The sequence below is a fragment of the Pempheris klunzingeri genome, chromosome 19, assembly GCF_042242105.1.
Source record: "Pempheris klunzingeri isolate RE-2024b chromosome 19, fPemKlu1.hap1, whole genome shotgun sequence".
Lineage (NCBI taxonomy): Eukaryota > Metazoa > Chordata > Actinopteri > Acropomatiformes > Pempheridae > Pempheris > Pempheris klunzingeri.
The window spans coordinates 20,160,258-20,175,084 of record NC_092030.1 but is presented as its reverse complement, the minus strand read 5'-3'; the positions used below and the strand labels follow the sequence as shown (position 1 = coordinate 20,175,084).

The following is a 14,827-nucleotide window of genomic DNA, read 5'->3' as shown; positions in this document are numbered from 1 at the left end:
CTTTCTGACTCTGAAGGAGTTCTTCGTGGTTGGACAGCAGGTATGAATGAGGTGTGACAGGGGGGGGTCTACTCACCGCATGGCCCTCAGTGCAATTTTGTACGCCAGTTCGGCGTCATGAGGTAGCAGGGAGGTGAAGAGATACTTGGCAAACGTGTGCATGGGGACACTTTCTCTGTAGAGTAATTCCCCCAGACCACTGTAAGGACCAGCTGGAGGAAACACAGCAAGCAAACAGGACACGACGTTCAGGGATCAGTTCAGTGAAAACACAGTGAGGAGCAGAGCTGCGTGACTGGACAGTGACTGTGAGAGAGATTATTTTATTTTCCTGCCTGATGATAACTCTTCTGGACGGTATGACTCAGCCGGATGTCAGAGTGACACAAAATGCACAGAGACTTTTGTCTTTTGGAGAAAATCACACCTGAGTTTTAGTGCTGACAGCTTCTAGGAAAAACCACCTTTTAATTTCCTTGTTAGGTGGAAGAAGTTAAAGTCAGTGCCGAGAGTGTAACAGCACAGAAACGACTTTGATTAGTTTCTTTATTGCTCTTCTTCAAGATAATAATTCAATGAAATTAAAGCAGTTATTTGATCTCCACAGATATCAACCTTTTGAAGGATATGGCTGCTGCTTTTTTTTCTTTCTGCCTTCCCTGTCTGTAGTCTACCGCTTCGTACTGAAGGTGTTAATCTTTAAAAATGATTCGCAAATGTTAGATTTACACTAAATATTTTCCTTAAACAGCTGGTCACTGAAGTTTTTAGCCAATGTTTCTCAAACAGGAGGAAAAAGTGGGGACTATTTTCAGCGGTGGATTAATTTCTGGCAGCTTACGTCCAAATGTAAGAAATATCTATATTATTTTTAAACATTAGAATACAATGAACTCAGGATGTAGAGAAAGGAGGGCGGATGAGCAGCTGAAGTATATGTGATTTAAGCAAGTAAATTAAAGGAAGATTCAGGTATTTTATAAACCATATTTCCACACATTTTGGTGTCTAAAGTAGGTACAAAAAGTTTTGGAACTGGTCCAGAGTAGATCACCATGAAATTGGCAGCAGTGGTTGCAGCATAATCCTTTGGGGTAACTTATTCAAACACTAAACTTGTTTTAGCTACAAACAGGCTCAGATTAGTTTTAGGTTTAGGTCTAAGTGTCTGACAGCATTATGGAAAGGAGAGAGACCTGGAAGGTGTGGTTTAACCACAAACAGCCGTTATATCGCTCTCTGCACACACACCAGACTGCATTGACAAAAACAGTAATTTTACGTTGCAGAACACAGGAGTCACAGGTCTGGCTGCTGTGACTTTGTGTTTTACTTTGGTATCAGTTTGAATCCAAACGAACTCCTCAAAACACCAAAGTCACACAGTAACACAGACAAACTAACCAATGGAAGCAGTCACAGACAAGTAACTCCTGTGTTCTGACAAGTAAAATTACTGTTTTTGTCAATGGAGTCTGGTGTCTTTGAAGAAAGCGATACAACAGTTGTTTCTGGCTAAAAACTGAGCCTGTCAGCGGCAGCCATCGTAGTCCACTTTGTGGCGACCTACTGGACCAATTCCAAACCTTTTTTGTAGGCTAACACTCATTAGGTTTAAAAATCCCAGAATGCTCCTTTATGTTTTCGATCGAGTGCTGTGAGGGAAAATACACAGCAAGTTTTCATCACAAGCTTTGCATGTGAATAATGATTATTCATGAGATTTGTTGACAATAACAAATAAAAAGTGCTTGGATAAGATGAGAACAATGACTTCCTCCACGTTATAATCACCAGCAGAAGCCGTATGTGAGCGGCTCTGTCATTAGTGGGTTTGAAGAGAAAAGGGCCTTGAACCATGATGATCCACACACACACACACACACACACACACACACACACACACACACACACACAGGCTTATTATACCCCTCTGTACACACACATGCATTCACACAACGTCAGCAAACACACTGACAATGCAAACATGACACTCACACAATAGTGAACACATGAGTACAAACATCCAGAGTGTTAATGTACACGAACAGCACACACACACACACACACACACAGTTAACACACCACCGCACACACACACACACTTGACTTAACACACTATTAAAGGACAAAAGGCTGGTCGTGGTTAAGGGTGTGAATCTTCCTGTCGTGAGTTCAGTGGGGGAAATCTTTAAAGGAATAGTTTGACATTTTGGTAAATGTGGTTTTTAGCTCTGATGTAGGACTGCACCTCATTTCTGCATCAACTAATCTATAAAATGCACAAAATAGTGAAAAATGCTGCCTCAAAACTCAAAGGTGAAGTCTTCAGATTTGTTATTTTGTCCAACCAACAGTGAGACACCCAGTTTAATATCCTACGGGACGATAAAAGGCCGCAAACCCTCACAATCCAGCGAGCGCTCCACACACAGACGACCACAGCAGTGTTTGAGTCTCTCTCACCCTCTAGCAGGAAAACAGCTTGTTTCCGGAAGATCTTCACCAACGTGTCGTCTAAGTCGACTTCTTGCAGCTTGGCCAACAGCTGCTCTTCGTTGCGGCACACCTTCTCCTGGGCGTAGAGGCCGTCCGGCATCACCCTCTGCTGCCCCAAGCCGATCAGAGCCGTCTCCACCGCCAGCGACACGAACGACTCGCCTTCCTCCAGGAAGCGCTGCGCTGGGGACACGGGACGCTCCGTCCGCCGACCTGAAGCCGGCGAGCCTGAGGGTGAGGCAGAGACAGAGAGAGAGGGGAGGGGGGTGAGGGATGACTTAGGGAGGAAAATGTTCCCTTTGGGCTGCAGATTGAGCCGAGTATTGATAAATCTATTGATCTATTTGTTCACTCTGGTGTTCTTTTTTAGAGTGAGTATTCTCCTGAGGATGGTAATCATGTGTTTTAATGGCTTAATGATGTCTTGGCAGACCTCACAGTTCATCCCAGGAGGGTTAACACTCCCTAATGAACACACACACACACACACACACACACACACACACACACACACACACACACACACACATATATATGAATAGCAGAGTGCCAGAAGGCTTAATTGAAAACTTTCTCAACTTGTAGTGTAGAAGAGAAACAAACTGTGACCGAGCCCCGACGTGACTGTCCTTTCTCTGCAGCGTGCTGAAATCCGTCTAGCTGAGCTCCCTGCATAATTAATGCCTTTTAATTGGGGTGTTTTTCCTGCTGCATCTCTTATTCATGAGCTGTTATTGGAGGATGACTGGAGGCCAATCAGCATGTCTGTGTCATCACTGCTGATTGCGACCTGAGGGCCTGCAGCTCTGACAGGAAGACGCAATCACCGCAGTGTAAATGTTGGAGTCACACGCTGTTACTGTATCAGTCAGTGGAGGGAAATAACGAAGTGCTTTTACCAAAGTGCTGCACTTTAGAGCCATTTTGAGGTGTTTCTGCTACTTTCTACTTCTACTCCTCTACATTTAGGAGGGAACCATTGTACTTTGTCTCTCCACCGCAGTTTGTTTTGTCGCTATAGTTACTAATTTACAGATTTTACATCAAAAACAAGATAAGCTTATAACATAAAACACATTTTATGGTTTCAAAGTAGGCAGTGTCTGGTTGGGGGTCCTTGTCATGTTTAAGATGAGTTGTTTTAAGTCCATAAAAGAGAGAAAGGTTTATCAAATTTCATTTATTTTAACTATAAACTATTACTCCACATTAAGTAAAGGGTCTGAGCGCCTCTTCCTCCTCTGCAGATCTGTGGCCGTACCTGAGAGGTCGAGCAGGGCCGCAGCTCCGTCCTCGCCGCCCCGGCCCGTCTCCATCAGGGTGCTGAACAGCGTGCCGATGGGGTCCAGAGGGTGGCCCACCCAACCCTCCAGGTTGGTGACTGAGGTTATGCCTTTATGGAGCAGCTCTGCAGTAACACACACACACACAAGCACACAATTAACACGAGTCAAAGCACGACAGGCTGACATTTATATTTATAAGTTTAGGCACCAAACCTGCTTGGTTAGGTTTGGGGAAAGAGGATTGTTTGGATTAAAATAGATATGTTAGATAAGTTGGTTAAAATAAAACGCTGACACAAACAGTCAGACCCAGACTTCCTCTCAACGCAGATTTTGTCGCTCTACATGTCACCTGACTTCCTCCTTTCCCCTCGTCAATCAGCTAATGCTAAAAATGCTAAAATGGACACTTTATTCCCGGCTGCTGTAGCTGCTGTAGTGACAGTATTTGCTGCAGGTCTGATGATGCCGACTGAAAAAGGACCAAAAAGCAGCACAGCAGCACAAACCACCGTCACAACAAGCCCACTTTTGATTTATTGATATAAGACGTCTCCCAATAGCCAACAAAGTGGTCTGTGGAGTGTTTTTCTTAAGAAAATGTGGCTTCTGGCTGCTCAGTCTCATTGATGGCACTCATGTCTAAGCAGTTTTGAATGTAAAATAAAAAACAACAACCAAATAATAAAAGCTCATCATAAATTTGGATCCTAAAACAGTGATGCGTTCATCAGTGATAAAATCAATCAGTAGAGAAACTGTATAAGAAGCATCGTTTGTGTGAACGCTGAAGAAACGGACCTTTTTTATGAGTGCGGAAGAACTCCATCTGTTTCTGCTGCTGCCGCCGCAGTGTGTTGACGATAGCGATGGCGAGCCTGAGTGCTTCCTTTGGGTAACCGTGTGACCTCAGAGCGTCCACTCGTGCGCACGCCGTCGGGACGTGTTCTGCAGGAGACGAGAGGAAGATAAACGTTGATGTCCTCCAGCTTTTTTTTAAAAAATATTTTATTATTATTAATTAAATCCATCTTCCTTCCAAACCACGTGTCCCCGCTCTCTCACCGTGCCACAGGGGCCACCCTCGGGTGTCGAAGAGGGAGCTGTCGAGGTTGTCATGGTAACAGTAGTTGGTGTAGTGGTCCTCGGTAATGATGTGCTGCAGATGGGGGTCCTGCCAGTGCAGGTCGCAGGCCTCAATCGCTCGCGTGAACACCGTCCGGTGAGGCCGAGTCAGTGAATCTGGGAGAGGAGAAGATACGGCGTGATGTGAAAGACCCAGGTGCATGCTGGGAACATTAATTATTACAGTTTGCCCCACTGCCATTGTTACAGCAACAGCAGCTCATGGAGGATATTACTTTATAATACTTTAAACAATTAGCGCAGACTGCCTCAATTTCTGTGTCACACATGAACACACAGACATGATACATATATTTTTATTCTCAGCTAATCTTACACTTTCAAACAGGGTCTTTATCGCCAATGTGCATCACAAATAAACACACAAAGACGCTCTTTTTAACTCCAGAACCCAAGAATCATCATATTTTTAAGTTTTCTTCAGTATCAAATTAATTCAGGGATGGTTTCCCGTACATCCATGGGGTTTACTGCAAACAGAGGCTACTGATGCTTTTTATGGCATCTCTTTACCACAGTGTAGCCAAATATGAGCTAAAAGCGGGGCTCAGGCTGTAGCCCACACTGCAACTCACTGACTCCATGGCAACATTGTACTTCCTGTTTACAGCCCTCAAATTATGGGAACTTTAAATCTGGAAATTAGAGTAAAAGTGATAGGAAATCCATAGATATTGATTGTGCAACATGCAAAAGGTTAATATTAGTATGTGGGGGGCAGTTTGCTGGATTCTGCAGGATTTTAAAAATGTTGATAACCCTGACTTATTGACATAATGGCTCTGTATCAGAAGAAATGCGAAGCCATTACAGACAAAACAGCTGCAGAAATCACAGCATATTATTACCACCTGATAGAAACGCTCACGTGTCTCTATTTTCTCTGATTTAGTGGAAAAAGCTGCAGGACCTCAACTGTGTTATTAGCCTCATTCTATTAGCCACACTAAAAAGGTAATAAGGCTCACAGGCACAGAGATTGAAGGAAGGAGAGTTGATTAAAAGAGAGGGGGGAGGGTGGAGAGAGAGAGGACTTAACGGTGGTGATACAAGAAGAGGAGGAGAGAGAGAAAGCTTCAGATTCGGGATATGAAAATTAGAAAAAAAAAGGGGAGGCGACATCTCTTCTTAGGGTGTCATCTCACCTGGGTTGCCAGGAGGGCCTTGGGGCAGAGCGTTGGTCAGATTGGTCAGCTCGCTGCCATGGTTACCGTCCTCCAAGGGGCACACGTCCACGCTGTTCCACCTGCGAAGCTGTCGGAGCCAGAAACCCTTCTGCTCGGGCTTATAGTGGGGGTTCAGCACAATGCACATCCACAGGGCTCCTGCACAAACACACACACACACCCAGAGATATAACACACACCGTACTCTCTGTTGTCCTGCAGAAAGACACGTGTGGTGATGATTTCTGCAACAAATATCAATCCAGTTTGAGGGTAAAAACACAAACATAGTTACTGTGCTTCATCATCTAAAGCAGCAGCTGAATTATCCGGAGCTGATTTGTGGGGCTGCAGCTAATAATTATCTTCATCATTGTTTGTATTAACTGTTTGGTCCCTAAAGCTTTTGAGAAAAACGGAAAAATGTCACAGTTTTCTTGTTTTGTGCGACCAATAGTCCAAACTCCAAATATATTCAGTTTATTCTCTAATGTGAGACAAAGAAAAACACTGAATTCTCACATTTGAGAGCCTGAAACCATAATTTTTGTCATTTTGGCTTGGTGGATTCATTTTCTGTCGATCCGCCAATCAATTACTCGACTAATCGCTCAAACTCTACTAAAAAAAACAGGTACAAACAAAATACAACTACCTTCAGCGATCTGTAGTTAGAGGGAGAACGACCACCTGTTTTTGGCAGCTTATTAAAAAGAGAACTAGATGTACTTTAATAATTCATTGCAGCTCCTGAATTTGAATGAAAATATTACTTTTATGAGGCAAAACCAGAAACTAGTGAGATTATTAGTGGTTTGTTTCAGCCTCAGTAATGTGAAAGAGCTTTGTAAAGGTGGTTAAACGTGTTTTTTATGCCTAAACCTAAATAAAAAGCTACTTTTCAGTAGATATGACTGTAAAAAGTGCTTTCATTATATCATATTTAGATCCAAATATTGTATCTGCACACACATAAAGAAGTATGATGGCAACTAATGATTATTCTCATTATCAGATTCATTTGCAGAATATTTTCCTGAGCTATAAAATGTCAGAAAATGAAGAAAAGAATCTTGTTTTGTTATTTTAAAGCAAATATATTTAGTTTAGCAGCAGATGATCACACTGGAGAAGCTGCAAAATGAGAATATTTGAATTTGTCCATCATTTTGATAGTTTAATAGTTAATTTTCAGTCCACTAATTGTTGCAGCTCTGTGTGCCGAAATGAGCCGAGATCACCTGCGATGAGGAAACAGAAGCCGCAGAGGAAAACACATGAGGAGAAAGAAGGAGGGAGGGGAACAATGAATGTTTGGGATAAATAAAGGGTGACAGATGACAAAATGAAACAGGAGAAGACAAGAAAAGAGGTGAAGTGAGGAGGGAAAAAAAAGGGAGAGGTGGAGGAGAGGTGAAGGAAGGGAAGGGGGGAGGGAGGCCGAGGATGGGGGGAGGGGACGGGAGGAGCGAGGCTTTATCCTCAGTCTCTTTGTTAGGGCTGCTTCAAGGACAACAACGAGGAGGGAAAACAGAGCGCCGAGGAGAGTGATGTCAGACATGAGTGACGAAATGCAGGGCAAGAGTCTACAACAGCAGTGTGTGGGGGGTTTATTGGGTAAAGAAAAACTAAAACAGAGGAGGAGGAAGGTGGGAAAGAAGAAGATTATAACCTACAGGCGGTCGCAGGTTGATTATAAGGGGACGTCTGACTTATTCCCACTGATTTTGATCATTTTCTACCACAGGATAACAAGAAAAAGTCGTTTCTTCAGGCTGTTTTATCTCGTACCTGCAGCAGAGAGGCTGTAAAGACGGCACAGCCACTATCACATAGCAGGTGCATGCTTATATATATTCATTCTGCTCCGTTGGTGCTTTTAAAACAGAGCATTTACAGCCAGGAAAGCCACATAAAGTGTCGCCGTTTAATTTGATAGGGCTGCGACAAAAAAAAATCATTATTTTGATTGTCTATAAAATGACATAAAAGAGCGAAAATGAGAAAAACAGCCCAGAACCAATAGATATTCCATTTAAAATATATATAAATAAAACCGAAAAGCAGCAAATGTTCCCAACAGAGAAGCTGAAGATGAGAATTTTCTGCATTTTCTTTTTCAATTTCAATCGTTTTATTGTCACATGTACACATAAAGTTTCACCGCACAATAAAATTCTTGCTTTGCCCTTTTGCCTTCAGGATTAGAAAAATAGATAATAGAAAAAGAAAGGAGCTAAATAAACAGTAGCTATACAAGAGAAACTATATACTATTCAAGTAATATATACTATTAATGTAATTGATTATTACGTCAGCAGATTTTTAACTTCCTGTCAATCAACTAATCAAATTGTTCCTTCTCTACTTTTAAACATATTATTATACTCTAGTTTTACTTCCCACAAAGCCGCCAGATTCCATTGACAAAAGCAGTAATTTTACCAGGCAGAATACCGTCGTTGCTGGTCTACCGCTGCCTTGATCAGTTAGTTTTCTTGTGTTATTGTGTGACTTTGAGAGTTTTAAATGATTAATTCATATCTGAATTAACGTGTTAGTTTGCTGATTGAGGCAGCGGTAGACCAGCAACTCCAGTATTCTGCCTGGTAAAATGACTGTTTTTGTGAATGGAGTTTGGTGGGTTTGAAGAGACTGCTTCAGTTCCCAAACAAAACAGGGCTGTCTGACGGCAAAATAAAGCGATATAAATATTCTTAATGTAGCGTACACTTAAACTGATGCTGATTTTATTTTAATATTATCAAATACAGTCAAGCAAAAAAGCCTAAATGATAATTACTAGATAGTTAGAGGTGGATGGGAGGAGGTTTTTCTTTGTTCAAGGAGAGGAAACGGCTGACTGTGGATTAGTCCTGTATTTCACCCTTTAAGCTGATATGACGACTGTATTTTGTACTTCCTCTCCTTTCTTCTTCGGGGGAAAACACATGAATTAAACCACGGTTGCCTTTAATACACACACAATTAAATCAAAAGCTACTTTTGAGCTGAACTGAAGCTATTTACAGAAATGCTGTCAGGTCATTGTTCACACTCTGAACTGAATATAAAACAGACGCATGCAGGCACAAACTGTGGTGTATTTCTGTGTGTGTGTGTTACCCAGTTCATCCCACAGCTGCCTGTACTTGTCAGTCATGGTGGTCCCCTGTTGCCTCCACAGCGCCAGCCTGGGGTCGCCCATGAACTGCTCCGTGATCAGCGTCAACATGCGAGCGCCGTTGGAGTCCCTCATCTTCAGCATCTCTCTCACCTGCACAGAGACCGCGGGGGCATTGTGGGTAAAGTGCTGCCACAGCGGAGCGGTGCAACGCGACGTTGGTTGGAAAAAGAATCGGTTACCTTGCTGAACAGTAAGTTGAGCTGCTTTCCCGAGCCGTGGTACCCGCCCTGGGAGAGAAAGAGCTTGACCTGTTCCTGAACTTGCTCCTCGTCCAGATGCCAGCAGTTCTCATCGTCCACGCTGGCGCCCGCCGTCGGATCCGGGGCTCCTGCGCAGTCAGAAACTCGTTACAGGAGCTCATCACACTGATACAGAGTTTAATTTTCTTTTTCTTTTTTTTTTTTAAATTGGTGAAATAAAAAACAAAAGAGTTGCAACATATATGTGGTGACAGAGATGAGATATTAGATTATATGAGGGTATTTGTGGGTTAATGTGTGTGTGGATGTTTGTATGAGAGGCAATAAAATTTGTGTGTATTGATCCCGGGGAGGTAAATCTATGGCGTATGGATTAATAATGACAACAAGAATGACAGCAACAACAATAATATGACAACAATATTGCATTAATCTTTGTTAACATTCTAACAAAAAGTAGGAATAATAATAACTTTCCAGGACTTTTGAAGGCTCTAAGTAGGATTTGGTTGGGTTTTTTTTTAACAATAAACCACGTAAACTTGTTCCAGTAAGACCTGAAAGAATGGATTGAAAATTAGCAGAATATTGGACCTTTAAAATCACTGCTGCGTCAATGTGTATGTTGCATTTTGCTGCTGTAGATGTTTAAGATTGAGCTGATTTTAACTACTTTATATCCTGTTGGGTAGTTTAATCCACAGCAATGCATCATGGGATATAGGATCGTCATATGTTTGAAAGCCTCGACATCGCTGAGTCACCACACAACCATGTGTAGGTAGCAGAAAAGTCGATACTCAAGTACAAGTACTTCAAAAGTGTACAACTTCAGTACAAACAGGTCCTTTAATAAGAACCTGAGCTTCCTCCAGGAGGAGCTGATATGAATTTGCCAGCTTCAGCATATAATTCACCTTTTGCATTAATGCATTAACATACTGCTGGTTAAGCTTAAACACTGATCGATACCATAAACTCTGCAGCAATAACCAGCCCGCATGAGTGAAGAATACATCCCAGATTTTCATCACTTAACGCGTGTCACTGGGGAGGATTAAATCCACGAGGCTCAAGCAAAATGGGCGCCTCTATTTGCCACAAGAGCACCGAAAGCACTAAAGAGAATACAGGAAAACTGCAATCTAATCCAGAGTACCTGCAGAGCAAATGTCCCTCAGACAGACATAATATTTACATGCATACAGTTATTAAACTACTGTACACGGCTCGATTTAAGATGCTGAATCATTTATGTCCTTGCAAGTGTGCGTGTAAACAAACTGGAGGGAGGAATATAATATTATACAGTATAAATATATACACTGTGACACAAGGTGCTGCAGGTTACTACAACAAGGCAAAGTGGCACAAGACGCATCATGAAACAGCACAAAAACATAGAGTGTGTCGTAAAAACACCACAAAAACACAGCGTGAAGCCAAAGAACCATAAAGATGTTATATTGATCTTAGTCATAATTATTAGTACAGAAAATCCTCCGCAGGTTGGAAGAAAACTATTTTAAGACAGAGCGCTGGTTCAGGGGAGATTATAATGCACACTTTTCACAGTTTCTGACAACTCATCCACAAAACATCAATCAATGAATCAATAATGTAATTAATGGTTAGTTGCGCCTGTAATCTGTGTCATTATTCAGAGGAGCCTCACTTCACTTCACAATGTGCAATACTTTTTACATTCCCCTTCTATTTTTTATACTTCTGGTTTCAATTTTACATATTTTTTATGTCCACACACAGTTTATTATTTATTGTGTATTGAACTCTGTACTTTTCTACCCACTTTTGCTGCTGTAATGTTGTAAATTACCTCCATCATGGGGCCAATAAAGAAATATCTTATCTCATTAAGAGCACCAATCAACATGTAGGCACCAATAACTAATAAAAAATAGCACCTCAAAATGTCACAGGTATGTTTTTTACAGCTGCATTAGACCGTACAGGTGTACCTGATGAAGTGGACGCTGAGTGTATTTGCACTTTTAGTTTTTCTAGATATAATATTGTGCACGTTGAGGCAACTTGAAGTTTCTGTGACTCCCAAAACAGCAAGACATAACACAACAAACTTTTCCCCACTTCATGCATTCCTGCAACGCACTCAAGTCAAACTAGGCCTGATTTGAGAGTGAGTGTGTGTGTGTGTGTGTGTGTGTGTGTGTGTGTGTGTGTGTTCTCAAAGTGTCTCCCTCCTGTTCCTTCCTGAACAGCTTGTTTTTCCTAAGTCGTCTCTCAGGATGGCAGCTTCCAGCTGGACCTCCACTGGTGCGAGATGGAGGAAATCTAACGTACATACCTGCATTTGCTCCTCTGTGTGTGTGTGTGTGTGTGTGTGTGTGTGTGTGTGTGTTGGTACCTGTACTGCATGTTAAAGGTGTAGTGTGTAGGATTTAGGAGGATCTATTAGGAGAAACACTTAAAAGAGACATTGTGTCTCTGTTAGCTTAGAATGAGCCCTTTATAGCTAAACAGGAAGTAGATCCTCTATCATGAAATTCGCCATGTTTCTACGGTAGCCCTGAACAGACAAACTACTTATTATTTAGCAAAGGGAGCGTGAATCCTTCGGTCACCACAGGTTCTCCTACACGCCGAGGGGGATTCAGCTGATATCAGTCTGCAATCTCACTCCTAGACGCCACCAAATCCTACACACTACACCTTTGAAGCTTGTTCTTCCACTGAAATTACCATCAAATTGCCGCCATCACTGCCGCCCCTCAACTCACCGTGAACCTGGTTGATCTCGGAGTTCTGCGACAGTATTTCGTCTGCCAGTTTCTGTGCCGTGGGCAGGACCTCGGTGTGATGCACTGTGATCAGGTACTGAACAAACTTCTGCAGTTGATCTCTATTCATTTGGAAAAGAGTCTCTGAGATGGGCAGGCGCAGTTTGACCTGCTCGGGCTTCCGTACTCGGTACAGCGAGAGCGCCACGACGTGGGCGCAGTAGAAGATGTCCTTGTTGCCGCAGCTGCACGTTACTGCTGTGATTTTGCAGCGGTCGAAGCTGACGCTCACGTTACAGACCAGCTCGGGCTCCGAGGACGTGGCAGGTTCCCTTACGGTGCCGCTGAGGTGAAACCCTGCAGAGAAACAGAGAAAATATATCTACTGTTAATTTTCTGCAAGTAATGAGTAGCTACACTGTGATTTAATAAAAAAATAACATGAAATAAATTGTTATATCATGCTCTTCAAAGCCACCAGACTCCATTGACAAAAACAGTAATTTTACGTCACAGAATACTGGAGCTGTTGGTGGCGTTTGTTGGTGTTATTGTGTGTTACAGGACTATTGTGTTGGATCCAAACTAACCTTTTAAAACACCAAAGTCACTAAACAACACAAAACTAACCGACTGAGGCAGCAGTAGACTAACAACGCTCATATTCTGTGATGTAAAATTACTTTTTTTATCAATGGAGTCTGGTGGAGTCCGGATGAAGAGAACAATATGATGGCCGTCTCTGGTTAAACCAGTTAAATACTTTTAAATGCCTCATAAACTATTTTTGCATCTTGTTCTGGCTAATTTTATACAAAAATTCCACTTTTTTCTTCGCAGCAGTGTGGCTTTGATCAGGAAAGGTCAGGAAAGAGCTGGCAGGGTGAAGAAAGTAAAAGAAAGACACAGACAGAGACGGGAGAGAAAAGCCGAACGCACCCAAATATTCTCATTTCCTTTTCATTTCCCTTCCACAACACCTCCAGTGCTTACCTTGCCCTGAGCACCTCCACCCTCCGACGGATCATTTCACCACAGGCACAGAGACCTGCCATTGTACTGTGAACCTATGGCTCTCTCACAGGCTAAAACCTATAGGTCTCCACATGTAAACATAGACGCAGAAGCTTAGATTTCACCGTGGATGCGAACTTCTTGAACTTATCTTCCTGGAATCTCAGGTATTCGAGTCTCTGACAGGAAAATAAAACCCTGATGCCAATGCCTTCTAGCTGGAGGAGGAGGAGGATGCAGAGTATACCACACATGACCGGGCAAGTGTGCTGTCATTTTCCATTTCAACAAAAACCCCGTGACTAATACAGGATAGAAAACACAGCAGCTGCACGTGGGAGCTACAGCAGCTTTAGATACCGAGGCAGAGCAGATGGGGATGTGTTGACTACGCAGCAAATACCGTATGACCAAGATTCTTCTTTCAGGACAAGATGTAGACCATCGGAGTGTGTAATAGTGTGTATCTGACAGGGTTAGTGGGTTACCGGTGATAACAGATGATGTCAGACGCTCGGTCAGACCAGAACTGATGCAAACAGTGAGTTTGTCATGTGTGTTGGTACATTTAGCAGAGCGAGTACTGTTTGAGTTCCACACACAGTTCTTTATATCTACAACGCTGCAACATGCAAGATTAACGGATACAAAGACGAATGTTCGGTTAACTCCAAAAGGTTTGACAATCATTTTGACACATACAGCTATTTTTTGTTTTTGTCTAACAAGGAGGAGAAACACAACCAGAGCAACATGATGTACTTTTTGCATCATGTTGTCATGCAAACTGAGAAACAAAGAGGCTGATGAAGCCATGATGCCAGACGGTGACGCCTGACAAACAGCATTATTAGATGGTAGTTTGATCCAAAGAAAAATACCTTCAGTCAGATCCTGTCTATGGGGGGCATTAATTAACTGGGAGCAGGGGGGAAATAAACTACTGTACAAACCAGTGTTACCAATAAGCTGCCGATTCAAGTATTATATTGTTTAGGAAGTTAATGGATGTGAGGTGAGCGTTTCATCACAGTAGGTCCACTAAAAGTGCTTGTTTTGGCCACTGACAGGCTCAGATTGTTATTTTAAGTGTCTAATAACATTATGGAAAGGATCCCTACAGAGAGAGACCTGGAAGATAATTGTTATTGAACCACAAACAGCTGTTATATCCCTCTCTTTTAAGACGCCAGACTCCATTCACAAAAACACAAATTTTACCTCGCCGACCATGGGAGTTGCCGCTTTACTGCTGCCTCGATTTGTTAGTTTGTTTGTGTTTTTGTGAGACTTTAGAGCCTGAAAGGGTTCATTTAGATCCAACACAATATTTGTGTAACACACTAATGCAAACAAACTACCCAATCACTCCTGATTTCTCTCAGGTAAAATTGCTGTTTTTGTCAAGGGAGTCTGGTGCCTTTGAAAAAAGCGATATAACAGCTATGTAACAATCCAAACTAACCCTTAAAAAAAAAAAAAAAAACACAACAACCATGCATTTACACAAATTAACCTATTAACCAAGATTTAAACTCCCCTTTAATTTTACAGTTTAGGTTTGAAATTA

General features: G+C 42.2%; 1 protein-coding gene across 1 annotated transcript in view; it reads right to left on the bottom strand.

Annotated features, from left to right (window-relative positions):
• zswim6 (zinc finger, SWIM-type containing 6) overlaps positions 1-14,827 on the bottom strand; it is a 46,626-nt gene that overhangs the window by 7,616 nt on the left and 24,183 nt on the right. Inside the window, exons 2-10 of the mRNA XM_070850861.1 lie at positions 12,244-12,600; positions 9,464-9,612; positions 9,224-9,374; positions 6,077-6,256; positions 4,851-5,027; positions 4,587-4,733; positions 3,761-3,907; positions 2,467-2,727; positions 77-212 (exon numbers count right to left, since the gene is read on the bottom strand). Coding sequence (XP_070706962.1) covers positions 77-212; positions 2,467-2,727; positions 3,761-3,907; positions 4,587-4,733; positions 4,851-5,027; positions 6,077-6,256; positions 9,224-9,374; positions 9,464-9,612; positions 12,244-12,600 — 1,705 coding nt within the window. The remainder of the gene's footprint in view (positions 1-76; positions 213-2,466; positions 2,728-3,760; positions 3,908-4,586; positions 4,734-4,850; positions 5,028-6,076; positions 6,257-9,223; positions 9,375-9,463; positions 9,613-12,243; positions 12,601-14,827) is intronic.